This window comes from Talaromyces atroroseus (assembly GCF_001907595.1).
Source record: "Talaromyces atroroseus strain IBT 11181 chromosome Unknown scaffold_2, whole genome shotgun sequence".
Lineage (NCBI taxonomy): Eukaryota > Fungi > Ascomycota > Eurotiomycetes > Eurotiales > Trichocomaceae > Talaromyces > Talaromyces atroroseus.
Window position 1 is genome coordinate 2,645,750 of NW_017971434.1, and position 15,417 is coordinate 2,661,166.

The 15,417-nt window shown below is 49.1% G+C and overlaps 7 protein-coding genes across 7 annotated transcripts, besides 2 other annotated features; 3 read left to right on the top strand and 4 right to left on the bottom strand.

Moving 5' to 3' along the window:
• Positions 1 to 322: 322 nt before the first annotated feature.
• On the top strand, positions 323 to 1,824 carry UA08_02970 (hypothetical protein; the record flags this gene model as incomplete). The annotated part of the gene is made up of 5 exons (XM_020265071.1): positions 323 to 553; positions 617 to 740; positions 800 to 923; positions 990 to 1,468; positions 1,514 to 1,824. 5 exons carry the CDS (start codon positions 323 to 325, stop codon positions 1,822 to 1,824), a joined length of 1,269 nt encoding a protein of 422 aa, XP_020122701.1.
• A 1,085-nt stretch (positions 1,825 to 2,909) lies between these two features.
• UA08_02971 (hypothetical protein) lies at positions 2,910 to 3,980 on the top strand (the record flags this gene model as incomplete). The annotated part of the gene is made up of 3 exons (XM_020265072.1): positions 2,910 to 3,020; positions 3,112 to 3,279; positions 3,345 to 3,980. The coding sequence occupies 3 exons, from the start codon at positions 2,910 to 2,912 to the stop codon at positions 3,978 to 3,980; spliced, it is 915 nt and encodes a 304-aa protein (XP_020122218.1).
• A 509-nt stretch (positions 3,981 to 4,489) lies between these two features.
• Positions 4,490 to 5,607, bottom strand: UA08_02972 (Mitochondrial phosphate carrier protein; the record flags this gene model as incomplete). Its single annotated transcript, XM_020265073.1, has 4 exons — positions 4,490 to 4,503; positions 4,560 to 4,912; positions 5,000 to 5,419; positions 5,474 to 5,607. The coding sequence occupies 4 exons, from the start codon at positions 5,605 to 5,607 to the stop codon at positions 4,490 to 4,492; spliced, it is 921 nt and encodes a 306-aa protein (XP_020122219.1).
• A 604-nt stretch (positions 5,608 to 6,211) lies between these two features.
• UA08_02973 (hypothetical protein) lies at positions 6,212 to 7,450 on the bottom strand (the record flags this gene model as incomplete). The annotated part of the gene is made up of 1 exon (XM_020265074.1): positions 6,212 to 7,450. The coding sequence occupies one exon, from the start codon at positions 7,448 to 7,450 to the stop codon at positions 6,212 to 6,214; it is 1,239 nt and encodes a 412-aa protein (XP_020122216.1).
• Positions 7,451 to 9,428: 1,978 nt separating this feature from the next.
• Positions 9,429 to 9,547: a repeat region (Identified by RepeatMasker using a combination of RepBase library and repeat library created with RepeatScout).
• A 43-nt stretch (positions 9,548 to 9,590) lies between these two features.
• Positions 9,591 to 9,841: a repeat region (Identified by RepeatMasker using a combination of RepBase library and repeat library created with RepeatScout).
• A 1,432-nt stretch (positions 9,842 to 11,273) lies between these two features.
• Positions 11,274 to 12,248, top strand: UA08_02974 (hypothetical protein; the record flags this gene model as incomplete). The annotated part of the gene is made up of 1 exon (XM_020265075.1): positions 11,274 to 12,248. One exon carries the CDS (start codon positions 11,274 to 11,276, stop codon positions 12,246 to 12,248), a length of 975 nt encoding a protein of 324 aa, XP_020122217.1.
• A 181-nt stretch (positions 12,249 to 12,429) lies between these two features.
• UA08_02975 (hypothetical protein) lies at positions 12,430 to 13,444 on the bottom strand (the record flags this gene model as incomplete). The annotated part of the gene is made up of 3 exons (XM_020265076.1): positions 12,430 to 13,101; positions 13,139 to 13,261; positions 13,331 to 13,444. 3 exons carry the CDS (start codon positions 13,442 to 13,444, stop codon positions 12,430 to 12,432), a joined length of 909 nt encoding a protein of 302 aa, XP_020122214.1.
• Positions 13,445 to 14,110: 666 nt separating this feature from the next.
• UA08_02976 (hypothetical protein) lies at positions 14,111 to 15,259 on the bottom strand (the record flags this gene model as incomplete). The annotated part of the gene is made up of 2 exons (XM_020265077.1): positions 14,111 to 14,642; positions 14,715 to 15,259. The coding sequence occupies 2 exons, from the start codon at positions 15,257 to 15,259 to the stop codon at positions 14,111 to 14,113; spliced, it is 1,077 nt and encodes a 358-aa protein (XP_020122215.1).
• Between the last annotated feature and the right edge of the window lie 158 nt (positions 15,260 to 15,417).

The window sequence follows — 15,417 nt, forward strand, 5'->3', positions numbered from 1 at the left end:
TACTTGATAGGAGATGAGATCGGTGGAGGTTCTTTTGTCGGAAAAGTACAGAAACTATGCCACGGATTATCGGACCTCGATCGTTCGTTGGTGGCATAGTGTCTCTTAAATGATAACCTGCCACTGCTAATTGTGGAAAAAGGAATCGTTTAAGTTTGACATCTTGAGTACTCCTGTCAATTTGAGATCTGTTGGTGTTAAGGATTCGCTTGTGCTTGACTTCCCTCTTACGTACGGTGATGACAGGCAGCGAGATTGAATACCTAGAATAGATCAATCCACACTTGCTCTCTTGATCTTAACATACCTAGGTATCTGTGCCATGGGTTCCATACAAGATTCACAACAGACATTGGCAATCCGTGATGCCAGCGGCAAATTCATGTCGGCTTTAGACGCGTACGAGCAGGTGACGAAGAAGTATGGTGGTAGTGAAGAAGTTGCCCATAAGGGCGAAATTGCAGTTGCACGCCATGCCATGACCAATGACGGTATCAAACTTCTTCAGGAAATCCGTGGACCCATTGATAGTGTTTATGGATTTTTCGAAATGGTAGGGGCTACGATTTCCAACATTCAATACAGAACCCCATCATTCATTGTTGACTCTTTTTAGGGCTCCCAAGCATCGGCTATTCGCTGCCTTATTGCGATGGGGGCCTTTGACAGAATTCCCACTGAAGGAAGCATCACAATATCCAAGCTCGCAGCCGAGCTTAGTGCTGACCCGAAACTGCTCGGTAAGTCAGTCACCTGTCATTAAACTGATTGATAGGCTCCCAGAGCTCACTTTCGCTAGCTCGTTTGATGAGGATTGTCAGCGTTACCGGTCCCTTCCAGCAAGTGCAGGAGGATGAGTATGCCCATACTCCTTTCTCCAAGGCTTATCTGATCCCAGAAGTCCGAGGAATGTATACTCTGATGTAAGTAAATATCCACCAAAGAGCTTCCAGCTTGTATCTGAATTGATATGTTCTTGTGACATTTAGATTTGATGATATGTACCCCCCATGGAACAAAATGCACGAGTTTCTTGCCTCTCGCGGTTGGAAGAGTGATGGAGAGGAGAGGGATAATGCGTACACGTATGCGCACCAAACCGGCGGCAAGTCCATCTGGGAGCATCTGAAGCAGTATCCAGAACGTGTGAAAGCTCTGAACCTTGGTATGGGAGCACAGACTGCTACAACTATGTGGTCCGTGGATATAGTCGATTTCAAGGCTCTCTTAGCACCGAAGAATACAGATAAAGATGACGTATTGGTCGTCGATATCGGAGGTGGGAAGGGACACTGCCTCAAAAGGATTAATAACGCTATCCCAGACATTGACGGCCGCCTGGTCTTACAAGATCGCCTTGAGGTGATTAGCGATACCTACGACTTGGATCCGACGCGTTTTGAGAAATATGAGTACAACTTCTTTGATCCACAGCCTATCAAGGGCAAGTACATTTCTGTCGGCTCAAGTTACATTCTACGTCAATAGGAATCTGCTAATACTTGGCTACAAGGGGCGCATATATACTACATCCGTCGCGTATTACATGACTGGCCAGATCATCTTTGCGTCGGCATCTTGAAGAACATTGCAAATGCTATGGAGCCGGGAAAGTCGCGCTTGGTCATCGCTGAGATTGTGGTGCCCCCTACGGGAGGCGATTCAGAGACCGGGTGGATGGATTTAGTTCTGATGACAGTCACGGGTGTCGAGCGCAGCGCTAAAGACTGGGAAGAATTACTCAATGCGGCAGGTCTCAAGCTTGAGAAGATCTATACTTCCCCTGGCACCAACCACGGTGCTGTCCAAGCCGTGCTTGCATGAAGGCGATCTCAGAGCTTCAACACCAGCAGCACACGGCCCATTCAACATGAAGGCTCTTAAAGTGCTGGTCGGTATTTATTGTGGTCCGTCTGTTTAATTTATATCAAATCAAGCATATTTCCGTAACTCTGAAGTAGACTTTTATGTTGAAAATTGAATGAAGTACATTTTTGACCAGTACTATAAATTTGCTTGCTCTTGAGTCATAATGAGAGGGTCTTTGCAATCTACGGTTCCTCGGCTTTAAGTTTGTAGTAGTGGTCATACTAAGGCATTTTGCCTCCTATATGAACTATGAGAAATTACTGTCCCTGATGTTGAGAACAATGAACTTTCTTGTTCACAATTCAACTTACGTAAATTGGTTTCAATATCTCTAGGACTCACAACCTGAAACTTTAGCATCGAGCTTGTACTGCAGGGAGTAAGAACTGATAATTCGCCTTGATGAAAGTAGCATTTTCATATCAATATTTGCAGATAACCCATTACAAAACTTCTTAGACTATACTAGGCGAGCAGCTATTCACTTTTGTCAAGCTTCTTGCATTTATGATATCTTGGCAATATGAGGACTGATAAAATACACTATGCACATACTATGTAGAAAACATAAAAAGTAAAGGGCGATTGCATTGAGCCAATGAGTGCATGGAGCTTTCCAGCGGTACGCTTGTAGTTAGTTTTAAGTCGGTGCTAAGCCGGGACCGGTAAAGTAATTTCACCGCCACCGCCACCGCCGACGGCCCGACCCGTTTACCGTGTCGGACAGATCTGTAAAATACCGCCTGTAATGACTGTTCGGAAAAGCTGCTCCGGGCGAATCGGGATTGCTTTGATCGACAGACTTCAAGGTTGTCGACGTCTGGCAATGGCGAGAAGAAAAGTTTTTTTTGCCGCAGTGCAGTCTGAACTCGTCTTTACCCCTCCCCAAGTGGTGCTTGCCAAGTTGATATTTAATCAGTGCAAATTCTCTCCGCCCTCGAAAGCTCTGTCCGGGAGTTGTAGCAACTATCCAAGGGCGTGAGTCATTTTCGCATTCTACCAAGCAGTAACAGAATAGCCTCCACAGACACGTCACCATCATGAGCGGAGAGCGTAAAGATGTCGAGTTCATAACCCTGGACGGCTTGACTCTGCGAGGATGGCTATTTGAGGGTCCAAAGGGTGGTCCTGCAGTGATTGTTAATGGTGCAGTAAGATAAGCTCCCCAAACAAACCCTCATCAGATCGAAACCCGGCCAAGAAGATTTTAAACCCATCAAAACTAATTCTTCCCACTACTAGTTCAACAGCCCTAAAGAGATATTTGTAGCAAGTGTGGCAGAGTGGTTTGGAAAGAATGGCGTGACGGCTTTGGTCTACGACGCCCGCACGCTGGGCCAGAGCGACGGCCTGCCTCGAAACGATCTAGACCCCCAGAAGATAGCCGAGGACAACCATGATGCTGTCACGGTAGTGAATTTCATCTTTGTCCTTCGAGTCTAAATATGCTAATTGGTATCAACGGGATCGAACAGTTCCTGCAAGACGGAGGCTGGGTCGACCCAGACCGCATCGCCATCTGGGGCTTTTTCTACAGCTCCGGAATCGCCCTCGAAGCCGCCGCCTTTGACAAGCGCGTTAAGGCGGTCATCGCGCAAGGTCTGATGCCAGACTGGTGCCTCAATCCCGAAGACGAACCCGCCATAGTCGCGCGCGCAGTTGCAGATCGCGCTAACCAGCTTCGCGGCAATCCACCCGAGTACATCCCCCTTCTCAACGACAAGGGCGAGCACCTAATGTACTTCAAGTACCTGGCTGATATGACGCCCGAGCAAAAGCACCACTTGCCCGCATGGGTCCACGGCGCCAAGAAGACCGCCCCAACCTTCAACGACTGGATGACCATCCAAAGCTTCTACCGGCACGCCAAATGGAAACCGATGAATCTGTTCGCTGCCGTCAGCCCCACTCCCGTCATGATTCTGACGCCTGAAGATGACGAGATCGTGCCGCCTGCATTCCAACGGAGCATCTTTGACAGCCTGCAGTCACCACGGAAGAAGTATGAGATTGTCAAGGGCAGAGGCCATATGAATTTCTTGAAGGATGTGAACTTCGATGAGCTCTTGGGCGGCCAGCTAGCATTTCTCAAGGATGTCATGAATTTCTGAACCATGTTATGCCATTTGAGAAATATATGATCGAAGCTTGTGTAAAAATGAAATCTATTGGTTTAAACAAATTCTAATCTGACAAGAAAAGAGAAAGGTATTAAGTTGAGATCAAGCCTGTAACATCATCTCTGCACAGTTGGTGCTTGGCCGCCTGCAAATCCCATGGGGCATTTTTGACACTGACACAGCCACACACGCGGTGCTGCATTCTGCGAGTGCTTGCAACGCAGTGCTTGAGAACATGGACGTGGTTGCTGTCAGTCAGGTGGGCCGTAAAAATTTCCTACGACAATTATCAATGTTAACACAGGTCACAAGTGGGTAGAAATGTAGAGACGATGTCATCATGGGTTAACATGCTCAAATGAAATTCTAAATAGTACACATGTGGCGCTACCAAACACATAGATAGATGAAGCTAGGCTCAATCTTTATACTGACTGAAGGATCTAACGCTTGGCTTAAACTGTGCGAAGCTAGTAAATGATCTAAAACGTGCTTCCTCTCTACTTTGTAGCGCCTGTGGACATAATTAGTTTATCCCAGTGTCAAATAGAGCAAGCGAATCACACTTACCGAGGAACTTCTTGATATCGCCGTAGATAGCGAATTGGCCCGCAGTGAGGCCACCGACCATGAACAGACGCGTCGGGAGACCAGCGAAAGATCCACGCAGACCGAGCTCCCCAGCGATCTTGATTAGCCGAGAAACAGTGCTCTCACCAGGCAGACCTTTCGTCTTGTTGATCTTAGAAAGCATGGTGTCGGCGGGCTGGGACACGATAGCAGCCGCGAAACCGCTAATAAGACCAGATCCCAAGTTCACAGCGGTCGAAGTACCAGCAGACATTTGGGACTTGTCAAACTGGCTCAGGATGGCCTCGGAAACTTTCTCAAAGGCAACAAACTTGGTTATCGTGTAAGGAACCCTATACGTAGATTAGATCTCGGTCTTCATCATGTTGTTTGCATCCAACTATAAGGGAGTCTTTGGTTGAAGAAGGAACGGAACGTACTGCTTGAAGAGGATAGGGCCAAAGCCAGAATAAAAGGCGCCAATGCCCTCATTCTTCAGAATCTTTCCAAAACCGCCAATCAAACCATTAGCAAAGCCGGGTGTCGAGACAAGGCGGATACGTGTCGCTTCTAGGGGACACAGCGCGATCGAGGCGAAGAACTCAGCGCAACCAGCGGAAACAATGTAAACAGCTGTGCGATTTTGTTTAGCCTTTTCCGCACCGAGAGCATCGATGGTTTTTTGCTGGAAAAATTCGTATCCGCCGAACTTAAAGGCGCCTTGCATGAAATAGCCCGCGAACGTCGGGCCGAAGCCCGTTGCGAGAGCGCTAATGCCTTCATTGCGGACGACCTGGCGAAAACTACCAATCATGCCACGGTTGTATGTAGTAGGATCGAGCTGGATTTTAGTCTTGACACTGTGTGGTGGGTTTTAGTCGATGGTGGTGATGAAGCTGGAGCTGGAGACATACACATCGACCGGTGTGAAGGCACTGTGGGTGACGGAGCAACCCAGCGCACCGGCTAAAGCGAAGCGAGCGTAGAGATCGATACCCTCCGGCTTGCTCTTTGTGAGCTGAGGGATAGGTGCAGGAGCGGCAGCCATTGTGACGGTCGTGGTGGTGAACGCGCGACGCGATAACAACTGACCCTTGATGGGAATGGGGAATCTTGGGTGGAGCAACGGGAAGGATCTCGGGAGCCGCGATATATATAGAACGGGGAATTGCGGGTCACCTGACCCTGCCCCTGTTATGTCCGACAATACGCCTTTTAACTCCGTTATTTCCATTTAGTTTGGCAACGGCACTTACAGCATTTTATTTGCGATACGAAACTATTTATTTCTTGTTGTGTCTGCTCCGTCTAGACATAAGCATCGATGTGAGATTATAGCCTTCGTTGGATCAAACCAGCAACAGTATTACCCTTTCAGGTCTATGTATATGGATTGATGAAGACCTTCCCTTGTTCTTCTTTCTTCTTCTTCCCTCCATGCTCAATGTTTTCGTGGGTAGAGACGAACATTATTTGTGTGCTCACCGTCACATCTAGTATACGCATTACCTGAGGTCTTCGCACTACATATACACAAGCTGGAGCGACGGTACAGTGCTTACTGACAAGGGGCTGTAGAAGTTAAGGTATGGTATTGCTTGACAGAGTGAAATGATAAGAGTCAAAAGTGCTTAGTTAGCTATACTTGGTTTTCAAGAGCCATCTACAGCTGGCTTGGGCTTCTTGGCCATGATAACTGCCTGACCAAAGTTGGTGAACACTCGGACTTCCGTCATCTCCAAGCCAGCACGCTCCAGCAAATGGCGATAATCAGCGCTAGATCGGCTTTGGGCCTCGTGGCAGGCACGCGCTGCCAGGGCAGCCGCGGGAGTCCATAGGTCCGGCTCTGGGATCTTGCCCTTGGTCTCCCACCTGTGCCCTTGCACATAGTCAACGATCATTAGCACGCTGTCAGGGCCCATTGCTGGGGCCTGGGATGCCAGGATGCGCACGCAGTCGTCGTCGACCCAGTTGAGAAGGACAAATTGGATGAAGTAAGCCCGCGCCCCTTTGACGGGCTGCTCAGTGAAAAAGTCGTACACCATGGTCTCCACGCCGGCCTCGCGGGCCTTTTGCGCTTTTTCAACGACGGCAGCGCGATCCTGCATGACGATCTTGCCGCCGAGGTTGTGAACCTTTTGCACCTCGATGGACTGCGAGCCATCGCCGCCGCCGATGTCGACAAAAACTACCTCGTTCTCGTGCGCGTTGTGTGCGATTTCCTCGTCAAACTGTACCACGTCGACCCATTTTTTTGTGACAGCATGAACCGCCGCCATGTACCCGTAAAAGCTCGCGTGCCGCTCGGGGTTTGATTCAAGCCAGTCGTAAAAGCTCTGCGTGGTGTTGTGGGTGACTTGGAAGGCCGTCTTCTTCCCGCTTCCGTCAGGACCGTTAGGACCGCTAGTCAGGACCCGATGAAGTGAGCCATAAGCAGGGCCGACAATGTCGTGCCAGCAGGTGAGGGTTGTGACAACCTTGGGGTCGAGCAGGTTGTGAGTGAGCTTTGTGGGCGCATAGAACCCCTGCCGAGGCTCAATTGCGGAACCGTGGTAGCAGTGGTAGTCCATGATGGCGCTGACGAGGCTCTTGTCCAAGCCGCTGGTCTTTATAAGGTCAGAAAGCGCCACAGGGTTGGCGTCATCGCCCATGGTCAAGGTGGCCAAAAGGCCGAATTCATTGCTGAGGCGCGCCGTGACGAGGGGGAGATAAGTGAACATGATGCGTTGCATGGACTCTTGTGGCGTCTCCAAGGCCACTGATACCAAGCGAGTGAGGCGTTGAATTTCCGAACGGTGCGACTCGTCATTGCTCAGGACTTCTGGATACTTGATAAACAGCTTGAGCTGCTCGATGAAATATGCCGTATCGGATGCCACTGACCCCTTCATGTTGAAGCTATGTATGTGATTCCGCAATGGAAGCTGCAATAGCAGAGAGTTCGAGTCTGAACAAGCAATTAACTGATGGCCCTAAGAAAACTTTGTACTCAATGGTTGGAAAATATCTACCTACCTAGGTATGCATTTATATAAATGCCGGACTGCTGTTGCCTGCACAAGGACCCCTCCGGGTAGTGAGAAAGAAGAAAAAAACCTTGGAAGCCTCCAACTAAATCATGCTTGGAGTTTATGTCGAACTCACAACACGATTGTAATGTTGTTGCCCGTGACTGATGTGCACCGATAGCGCCGATGGAATCGATAACGAGTATGGGCATCTAAGCAGGTATCAAAACCGATCGGAGCGGAGTACGGACCGGACTACGGACCGGAGCAAATGTGATGGGCTGAGGTCGCAACCCGCCGAACAAGACATGTGATGCTTCAGAATTCGGTATAATAACATGACGAGCTAGCTATGCATCATAGCAATGGCAGTACAATGTCTCTCTCTTTCAAAGCAACTCTTGCGGACTTTGTCAAAAATCCAGCTCCCCCATCTTTTTGTGTGCTTCGCTCACTTTAGGTTGGCCAGGGAGTGGTGCATCTTCTTAGTGGCTATCATGCAATGTGCAATGTGAATCGGCCAGATTTCGATTCAGCTGCGCCAGTCCATGCCATTGAGGTAGCCGTGTGGGGCTTCCCCAGGTCAGTGCAAATAGGAGGGATGGTTGAGGGAATTGAAAAGTAGATCACCACGGTGGTATTTGGTCATATTTTCCTGCTTTCAGGCGTCTATGGACTACGGCGAAAATTACAGTCAGGTAAAACCGCTAGTGCCGAATCAGGTAAAGCTGCCGCTCATTTAATTCTCCGGCCGGCCCCTAGATATTTAGTGCCCCATATGAACCCACTCTAGATACATGCCCCACTCCCCCTGAGCCCTTAAAGCAATCCCATGAATGTGATTTTTCGTCACAGAGCTTGCTTGCACATGCAGCAAACTGCAGAATTAGAACGAACTTGACATGTATGCCACGCCACTTCCCGCTGTCGGTGTGACACGTCGCGAGTTTTGCCAGCTTTGATCGCATCTCACCGACTATCTAGGTCGATTTTATCAGCCAATTGGCCCTAAATGAAAAGAAAGAAAAAAGAAAGAAAGAAAGAAAACCGAGAAAGTACCAAATTTCCTGCACTTGCACTTCTTTCTTTGCCTCGGTCGATGCCTACCTAGGTAGTTTGATTGGGAAGGTCTAGGTGGTAACGACTCTCGATACATTTTCTTCCATTACTTAGCTAACTAGGTAATCTCTTCTATTTGATGACTACTTATTTAATCGCTTCGTGCCTAGAGTCACTTGGTTCTGATACACCAGTTTAGTCAAGCGACACAGCCTGTCGTCTAGTGATCGCCGTACGGAGCGCTGTATGAGCTAGTATTAATAAGAAATAATACATGATTTGCTACTTCAAGATATAGAATTACAACAACGCGTCAATGAGGCCACAAACCCCAAGCTAATTCTGGCCAATTAGCTGAGTCCGGAAATCCTTGAAGGGAGCTGATTGCATGCTGAATAATTCAGTATTTATAGTTCCGTTAAACCGGTAAAAATCCGCTGTCAGGTCCTAATTTGCACCAGTTTATTGCTAGCTACTTGAGAAATTCTCAGCCGCAATTTGCCGGTGGACAATAACCTTCGTAATATTTGGCTGAACCTTTGGTGAAACAGTTTCTTGATACTTTGAGATATCTGATTGGTACTTTAATAGTACCTAAATTGATTTCAGGGCTGTTTTCAATGTTTCAAGATCTGATGATTAAAATTAGTCGGGGATGGAGTACATGAGCGAAGATCATACGCATTCAAATCAGGTAAAGGGCTTGTCATCATCAAGTGGTTGGCAAGCGTGTGTTGAATGAGGTAAGAAGCTTGTGTGGTATGTTCTCGCTGCCATGAAACCAGCACTTCATTAGACCCAGTGCATCTGAAGATAAAGCGTGAGTCAATTTGCCAGCCACCGGTAGCAATACATTTAAGTTGCAGTGGTATTTTTGTCTCGCTGGGTCTCAGCAATATCAGCCCAGGAGCTTGATACAATGATTTTATGAAATTGACCTCGCTGGGGCTTATAATATCTCCCCGCGCCCCATTTGTCCACGCCTATATTAGCCGTCGGGAGTCCTGGAAGGTTTCAGTCACGTATTAAAACACTTCATCGTATCAAAGCTTCCACTCGATGAAGCTTAAGGGCCCATTAACCGAGTTCTGGGCTATATGAGCGAGGTGACGTCTTTTGAACCGATTTTCGGTAGTCCGCTGGGTAACGCCAGATTGATGCTCAATTTTGCTGATCTCTGGTTTTTTATTTGATCCTGGACGGCTTCACAGGCTTGTATCATGCACTTCTCGGTACGAAGGGCAGTTTTAGGTATGGTGGATGGGGTATACCGCTTGGAAAATGGTGGTGATGGGTGTTTCGGACCAGGATTCGTCAAAATTCCTGACAGTAGAGATACCTGTAAAGCTAATGTCGATCCGAGTATTAACAACAAGCATACATAAACTTTTCGTTGGTGTTGGTGTATTGACTCCCTTCTAGGCACCATTTTTCGAGGTTATTTGCCTTCCCACCCCCATCTTCACTTCTAAGTTAGGCAAATCATAATAACTTGACACACTGCTATTCTTTTTCGTTTGTCATTTTTTTCTTCTTCTCTCTAAAACACAAACAGGATGAGTTGGGCAATAAGGCGTAGTATGACCATTGCAGCTTGCAGCAACAGCCAGTGTGTACTCGGTACATACCCAAGGTAGTTACCAGGGGGTCATCTATCTGGCCATGGCAGCCAGCCACATTTTCTACCCCTAGTGCCCCTTGTCCCAATAGGGGATAGGTATACTACGAGATATAAGGTATAGTTCACGGCCTACGGCCGTTACCTAGGTAATTACGACATCCATTCACACAAAGTCACTATATATAGTATTGCCACGGCTTAAGTAATTGTAGTCTGGTGTGGTAAGGAAACAGATGCAAGCCGGCTGAACTTGCTGCAACAGGTTTAGTGGAGTCGCAGAAACTTGTTCTCTATAAGCGACCTGGTCTACGAAGGTATGATTACATCTGCAAAGCGTCTGCAAAGCATCTGCAGACTTGCACGGCACTGGTCGGCAGATCGAGTTATCGGAAATGGCGACATCTCATTGGATTGAAAGCATTTCAAGAGGTTGAGAGCCTGAGATTGTCAACGACGCACGATTCTCGCAGTAGTTCTTGCATGAAGTAGCTTCGCCTCCTCAATCCAAAATGTTGGCTAGATCAGGCCGCGGGGTTCAGGACGATGAACTATTAATACTAGTCATTGAGTTCGTTCGTTGATAATTGATGATAGGGCTACCACAAGCAATTGCAGCTCTTATACGTCACCTAGATACTTGACAGAGAATGTTCCCCCAACGACACTCATGCGACCGCTGCCGTCAACAAAAAGTGCGATGCCTGAAGAATCACAATTTGCAAGCCACCGTCAACGGTGACCAGCTTGCCCCATGCGAACGATGTGCAAAGGCAGACGTGCCCTGCGTGTACAGCTGTATGTGATATCTATTTTCCCCCTTGCTTATATACTTCACATTTGCTTAGCTGGCTGGGTTCGATCAATGATTGACTAGGAAAGTAAGTTACAGCAAGACAGAAGAATAGACGAACATCCCATCATCGAAGAAGTGATACAAGAAGTTTGCAATTCAGCAGTCAAGATCTCACTGGCGTGCTCTCTCAGAGGGTTCCTATACCAGGGTCATCATCTGGTTTACTGGACGACATGATGACGATGCCATTGCTCGACACTACTGTCGACACGGATATGCCCGGCTTCGACGACGACGTCCGACATCATATGTGGAACCACAACCTTAACAACTTGTTTCCAATCCCCGCGACACTACCAGGACCAGAAGCGGGTGGAAACGCGAACATGGGAGACTCCGACATTAATTCAGAAGCCAGCTCCGCCGGTCTTTCTCGAGACAGTGGGAACAACAACAAAAGCTCGGTGGTCGACGCCCTGACCAAGCAAGTAATGGCTCTTAGCACCCGGGCCATGTGTGCTACTCGCCAACTGGACCATCACGCGGATAGTAGTACGCCGCCGCTGACGGTAAACTCGCCCGTGGTGAACGAAGCATTCGAGATCGCCAATGCGCTAGTACGTATCATACACGGTATTCTGGCAGCGAACTTCAACTCTTTGCCCGCCAGTTCTTCTTTGTCCTCCTCGCAGTCCAGCGAGCATGAATCGCAACAGCCCATCACTACCGACTACGGACTGGTTTTTCTCGCCCTCGCCTCTCACCAGCATGTCCTAGGCCTCTTCAGGGCGATTTGTGATTCTATCCGCTGGTCTCTAGGGTCAATGGCCGCCACGGAGAGCGATAGACATCAGAAGCAAGCCTTGCACAGTAATGAGGCGTCTTCTGCCCAGTTCGTGATGGTCCTTCAACTCGTCATGCACCTTATCAGCCGTGTAGACCGGAGCCTCCGAACAGCGAACTGGAAGGCTTCTTCTGCTAGCTCAGAGGCGGATGCCAATGGTGGCAACTTCACTAGCATGGCACTCCTCTCCCCGAACCTGACATCTAGTCTAGGATTTGAAGTCGGGGACGAAGGCGGCGGCGGTGGCGGCTCACAATGCGTTGTTGACCTTGCTCAAAATATGCTGAGGATGCTGCCCGATGAGCACGCCAAAATCAAGCATGTCATTCAGAGATTACAAAAGCACATGGAGGAAGGATTCTAGACCGTAGTAAAGGAAAGAAATAAACTTTAAATAGCAACAGATTGAGAAGAAGCCGCGCACATAGTGAGTAGAACACGAATTCTATTTGATGGTTTTGTGCTGACTGTACTCAAAGAAAATAAATGTGAAAATGAAAAGGAAAAAGAACAAAGAAAGAGCTGAAAGGGTGCATACGATCCATTCAAAGCTTCATGTGCTTGTGTAAAAAGTCGAGCTGTCTATTAAAAACGCCATCCATGTCCCCAAACATCCAGTCAAAGTGATGTTTCCCCGCAATAATGCAATGCTCCTTGGGTTCCCCCAACATGTCAAAGGCCTCCTTTTGCTTTTGCGCGGGAAACACTTGGTCCAGCTCGGGCGTAACCATGATGACGGGCGTTGGGCTGATTTTGGGGAGTAAATGCAGAATGTTCCAGCTGAGGGCCCGCATGTAACTCTGCACCGTGACGCGGTTCTCAACGGGCAGATTCATGTCCTCCATGGCGGAGAAGAAACCGAAGCCCGACACCTGGCCCAGAGGCATGACACCATCTTCGTCGACGAGGGGTAGATACATGGGCTCTTCACCCACGAGCTGACCGGCACGGTCCGCCAGCGCGAGCTCGAGGATGGCCTCGCGGCGCTCCGGGTCCCCGGTGACATCGATCATGGGCGCGACCGACACAACGGCGGCGACACGCCGGTCTGTCGCCGCTGTTGCGAGCATGATGTTTCCGTCAAAACAGAGGCCCCAGAGAGCAATCTTTTCCGGGTCAACCAGCGGGTTCTGGGAAAACCAGGTGACCGAGTCGACGAAGTCCTCTACCCGCCTGTGCATGTCCGTCTTTTGCCGCATATTAGAGCGAGCCGTCAACTATAGCAACGTCTAGAAGAAGCCAGAGAACACTCACATCACATCTGGGCTCACCGTCGCTGGTGCCGATGCCATATGTGTCGAAGATGAGTGCCGTGAATCCACGCTTTCGATACCACTCGGCAATGTCAGGCAAAACCACGTCTTTGGGCATGTTGAACTGCATTTTTTCACGGTTCAGTTTGGCAGCGTCCCTCAGTCGTGGTCTAGGCACAGAAAGTCAACCTACCCCCGCAGAAAGAATGATGCCCGGTCCGCGCTTTTGGGCTGGGTACAACCAGCCACGTAGAATGACACCACTAAGGGTCTTAAACTCAATGTCTTCGCGAGACGTTGGCGCCATGGTCTGTCCTGCTTTCTATGCTGTGTTCCTGAAAGTGTCTGTTTGTTTCTTTGTTTCGTATGCGTCTTGAGTTAAGGAGAATAGCGAGAATTTACTGCACTGTTGATAGGTACAGAGATTCTCCAGAAGTAGTGGTGCAATGGGCGATTGTAGAAATTCTGCTAAAGAAATTGCAAGTGTTTTGATTCCAACGCTGAAGTTTAAGTCTCATGTTCAGGTCTATGTGTAAGGCCAGCAGTACTCCGTATATCCTTCCAGGTCTGGGCTTATAACCGGCAGCCGATCCGACGCCGCCGACTTTGCGAGTCGGCGTCGGGATTTGATGCAAGGTTCCAAATCTTACTATGAATATTCCGATTTAAAGTAATCAAGACTCAAGATCAGACATTGGCAGTCTTGTAAAATCCCCAACCACTTAGCCGACCTAGCTGTGCAGGCAGCACGGAAATGTAGTGAAATGTCACGCATTCATGAAATAATCGAGCTGAGACTTCCTGAGCGCAATCATGAAGCAATTTAAACGTAGTCTATTCTCTCGTACTAGCCTCCGGACGTTTACCCTTTACATGAGGGGTTTTCCAAATATACTGGTGAGAATCCCCATGCCCAAGTTGCCTAGAATTTTTGGGTAAAAGTTCGCCTGTGAGAGACTCTGATGTTTTCTACCTAGCAAATTAATGGGACAACCTGTCTTTTGGCCCGCACATTTCCAACCCGCAAGTCATTAACATAGGTCGGGATCCTTGCCAGACCCCCTTCCCGAATCTCCAGCGGATGATGCTTGATTTCGCCCTTCTGTATCCATTTCTCGGCTAGCAGAAACAAGTCTGTGCCGAATCTCCTGTGCTCCGGCGTGCTGGGGCGCCCATACGCTCCCGGGAGCTCGACGGGCGTTCCCAAAATCGTGGGAGCCATCAGCCAGTCTGCAGCCACATCCCGGCGCGTGTACTTGATCGTCGTGGCAATGGCCTCCAAGGCAACGTATTTCCCGCCCGAAGAGCCAATGGCTTCGTAGCACATCTTCATCGTCGTTGCGTCGGTAACACAGTCGAAGACGGAAGTTAGGCTGTTGTCGGTGTACTCGCGGATGTCGGCACCGCACGTGGGGGAATTATAGTCGAAGCAAGCTACAGCACCGTAGGATTCGCAGAGGGCGTTGTTGGACGGTGAACAGGTGACTATGGGTATGTAGCCAGCGCTGTAAACAGAAAGAATGAATAACGTACGTTTTCCAGGTGCGGAGACACTAATCGCGAGACTTTGAACTCACCCTTTCAAGAGCTGGGTTGCCATAGTTCCTGTGCCCGTTGCCCCCCCGGAAACAAGAACAAATACCTTCGCGTCGGACTCCTCCTTGGGAACCAGCTTCGTGGCCAGCTGCAGCCCGGGTGCCTGAAAAAGGGCAAGACCAGCCGTCGCAATGCCCAAGCCCATCGAGCTCGCCTGCGTCAAGGATAATTCGTCCGGAACGCGACAGCTTAGGTCCTCCGTCGCGAGCGCATACTCTGCAAACGCACCCGCGCTCTTGTCGGAGGCGGAGAGACCAAAAGTCACTGCGAGAATGCGGTCGCCCGTTTTGAACCGCGTCACGCCTTCGCCTACTTCCACCACGACGCCGGCAAAGTCACAGCCACCAACTGCGTCGGGCGTGTTGGAGTAGTCTACAATCTTTGCGTCGTAGGGGCTCAAGGCGACGGCATGTACTCGACATAGCATCGTGCCTGGCTTTGGAGCAGGGATGGGAATGTCATCGGCGAGCCGGTACCCGCCAGACTCGCCGCCCACGAGAGCCTGCATAACAGCGCCAGCATTCATTGTTGAGGATGAGTATGGGATGTGTGTTCAATGGTGTGTGGGCTACGGCGACTGACAAACATGTATGTATTATGTACTGTACAGATTGCAAATGTCGATTTCCACTGGAGGTATAGAAACCAGGAGATAGGGAGCTGGGTATTCTTAATTTCTGCCTG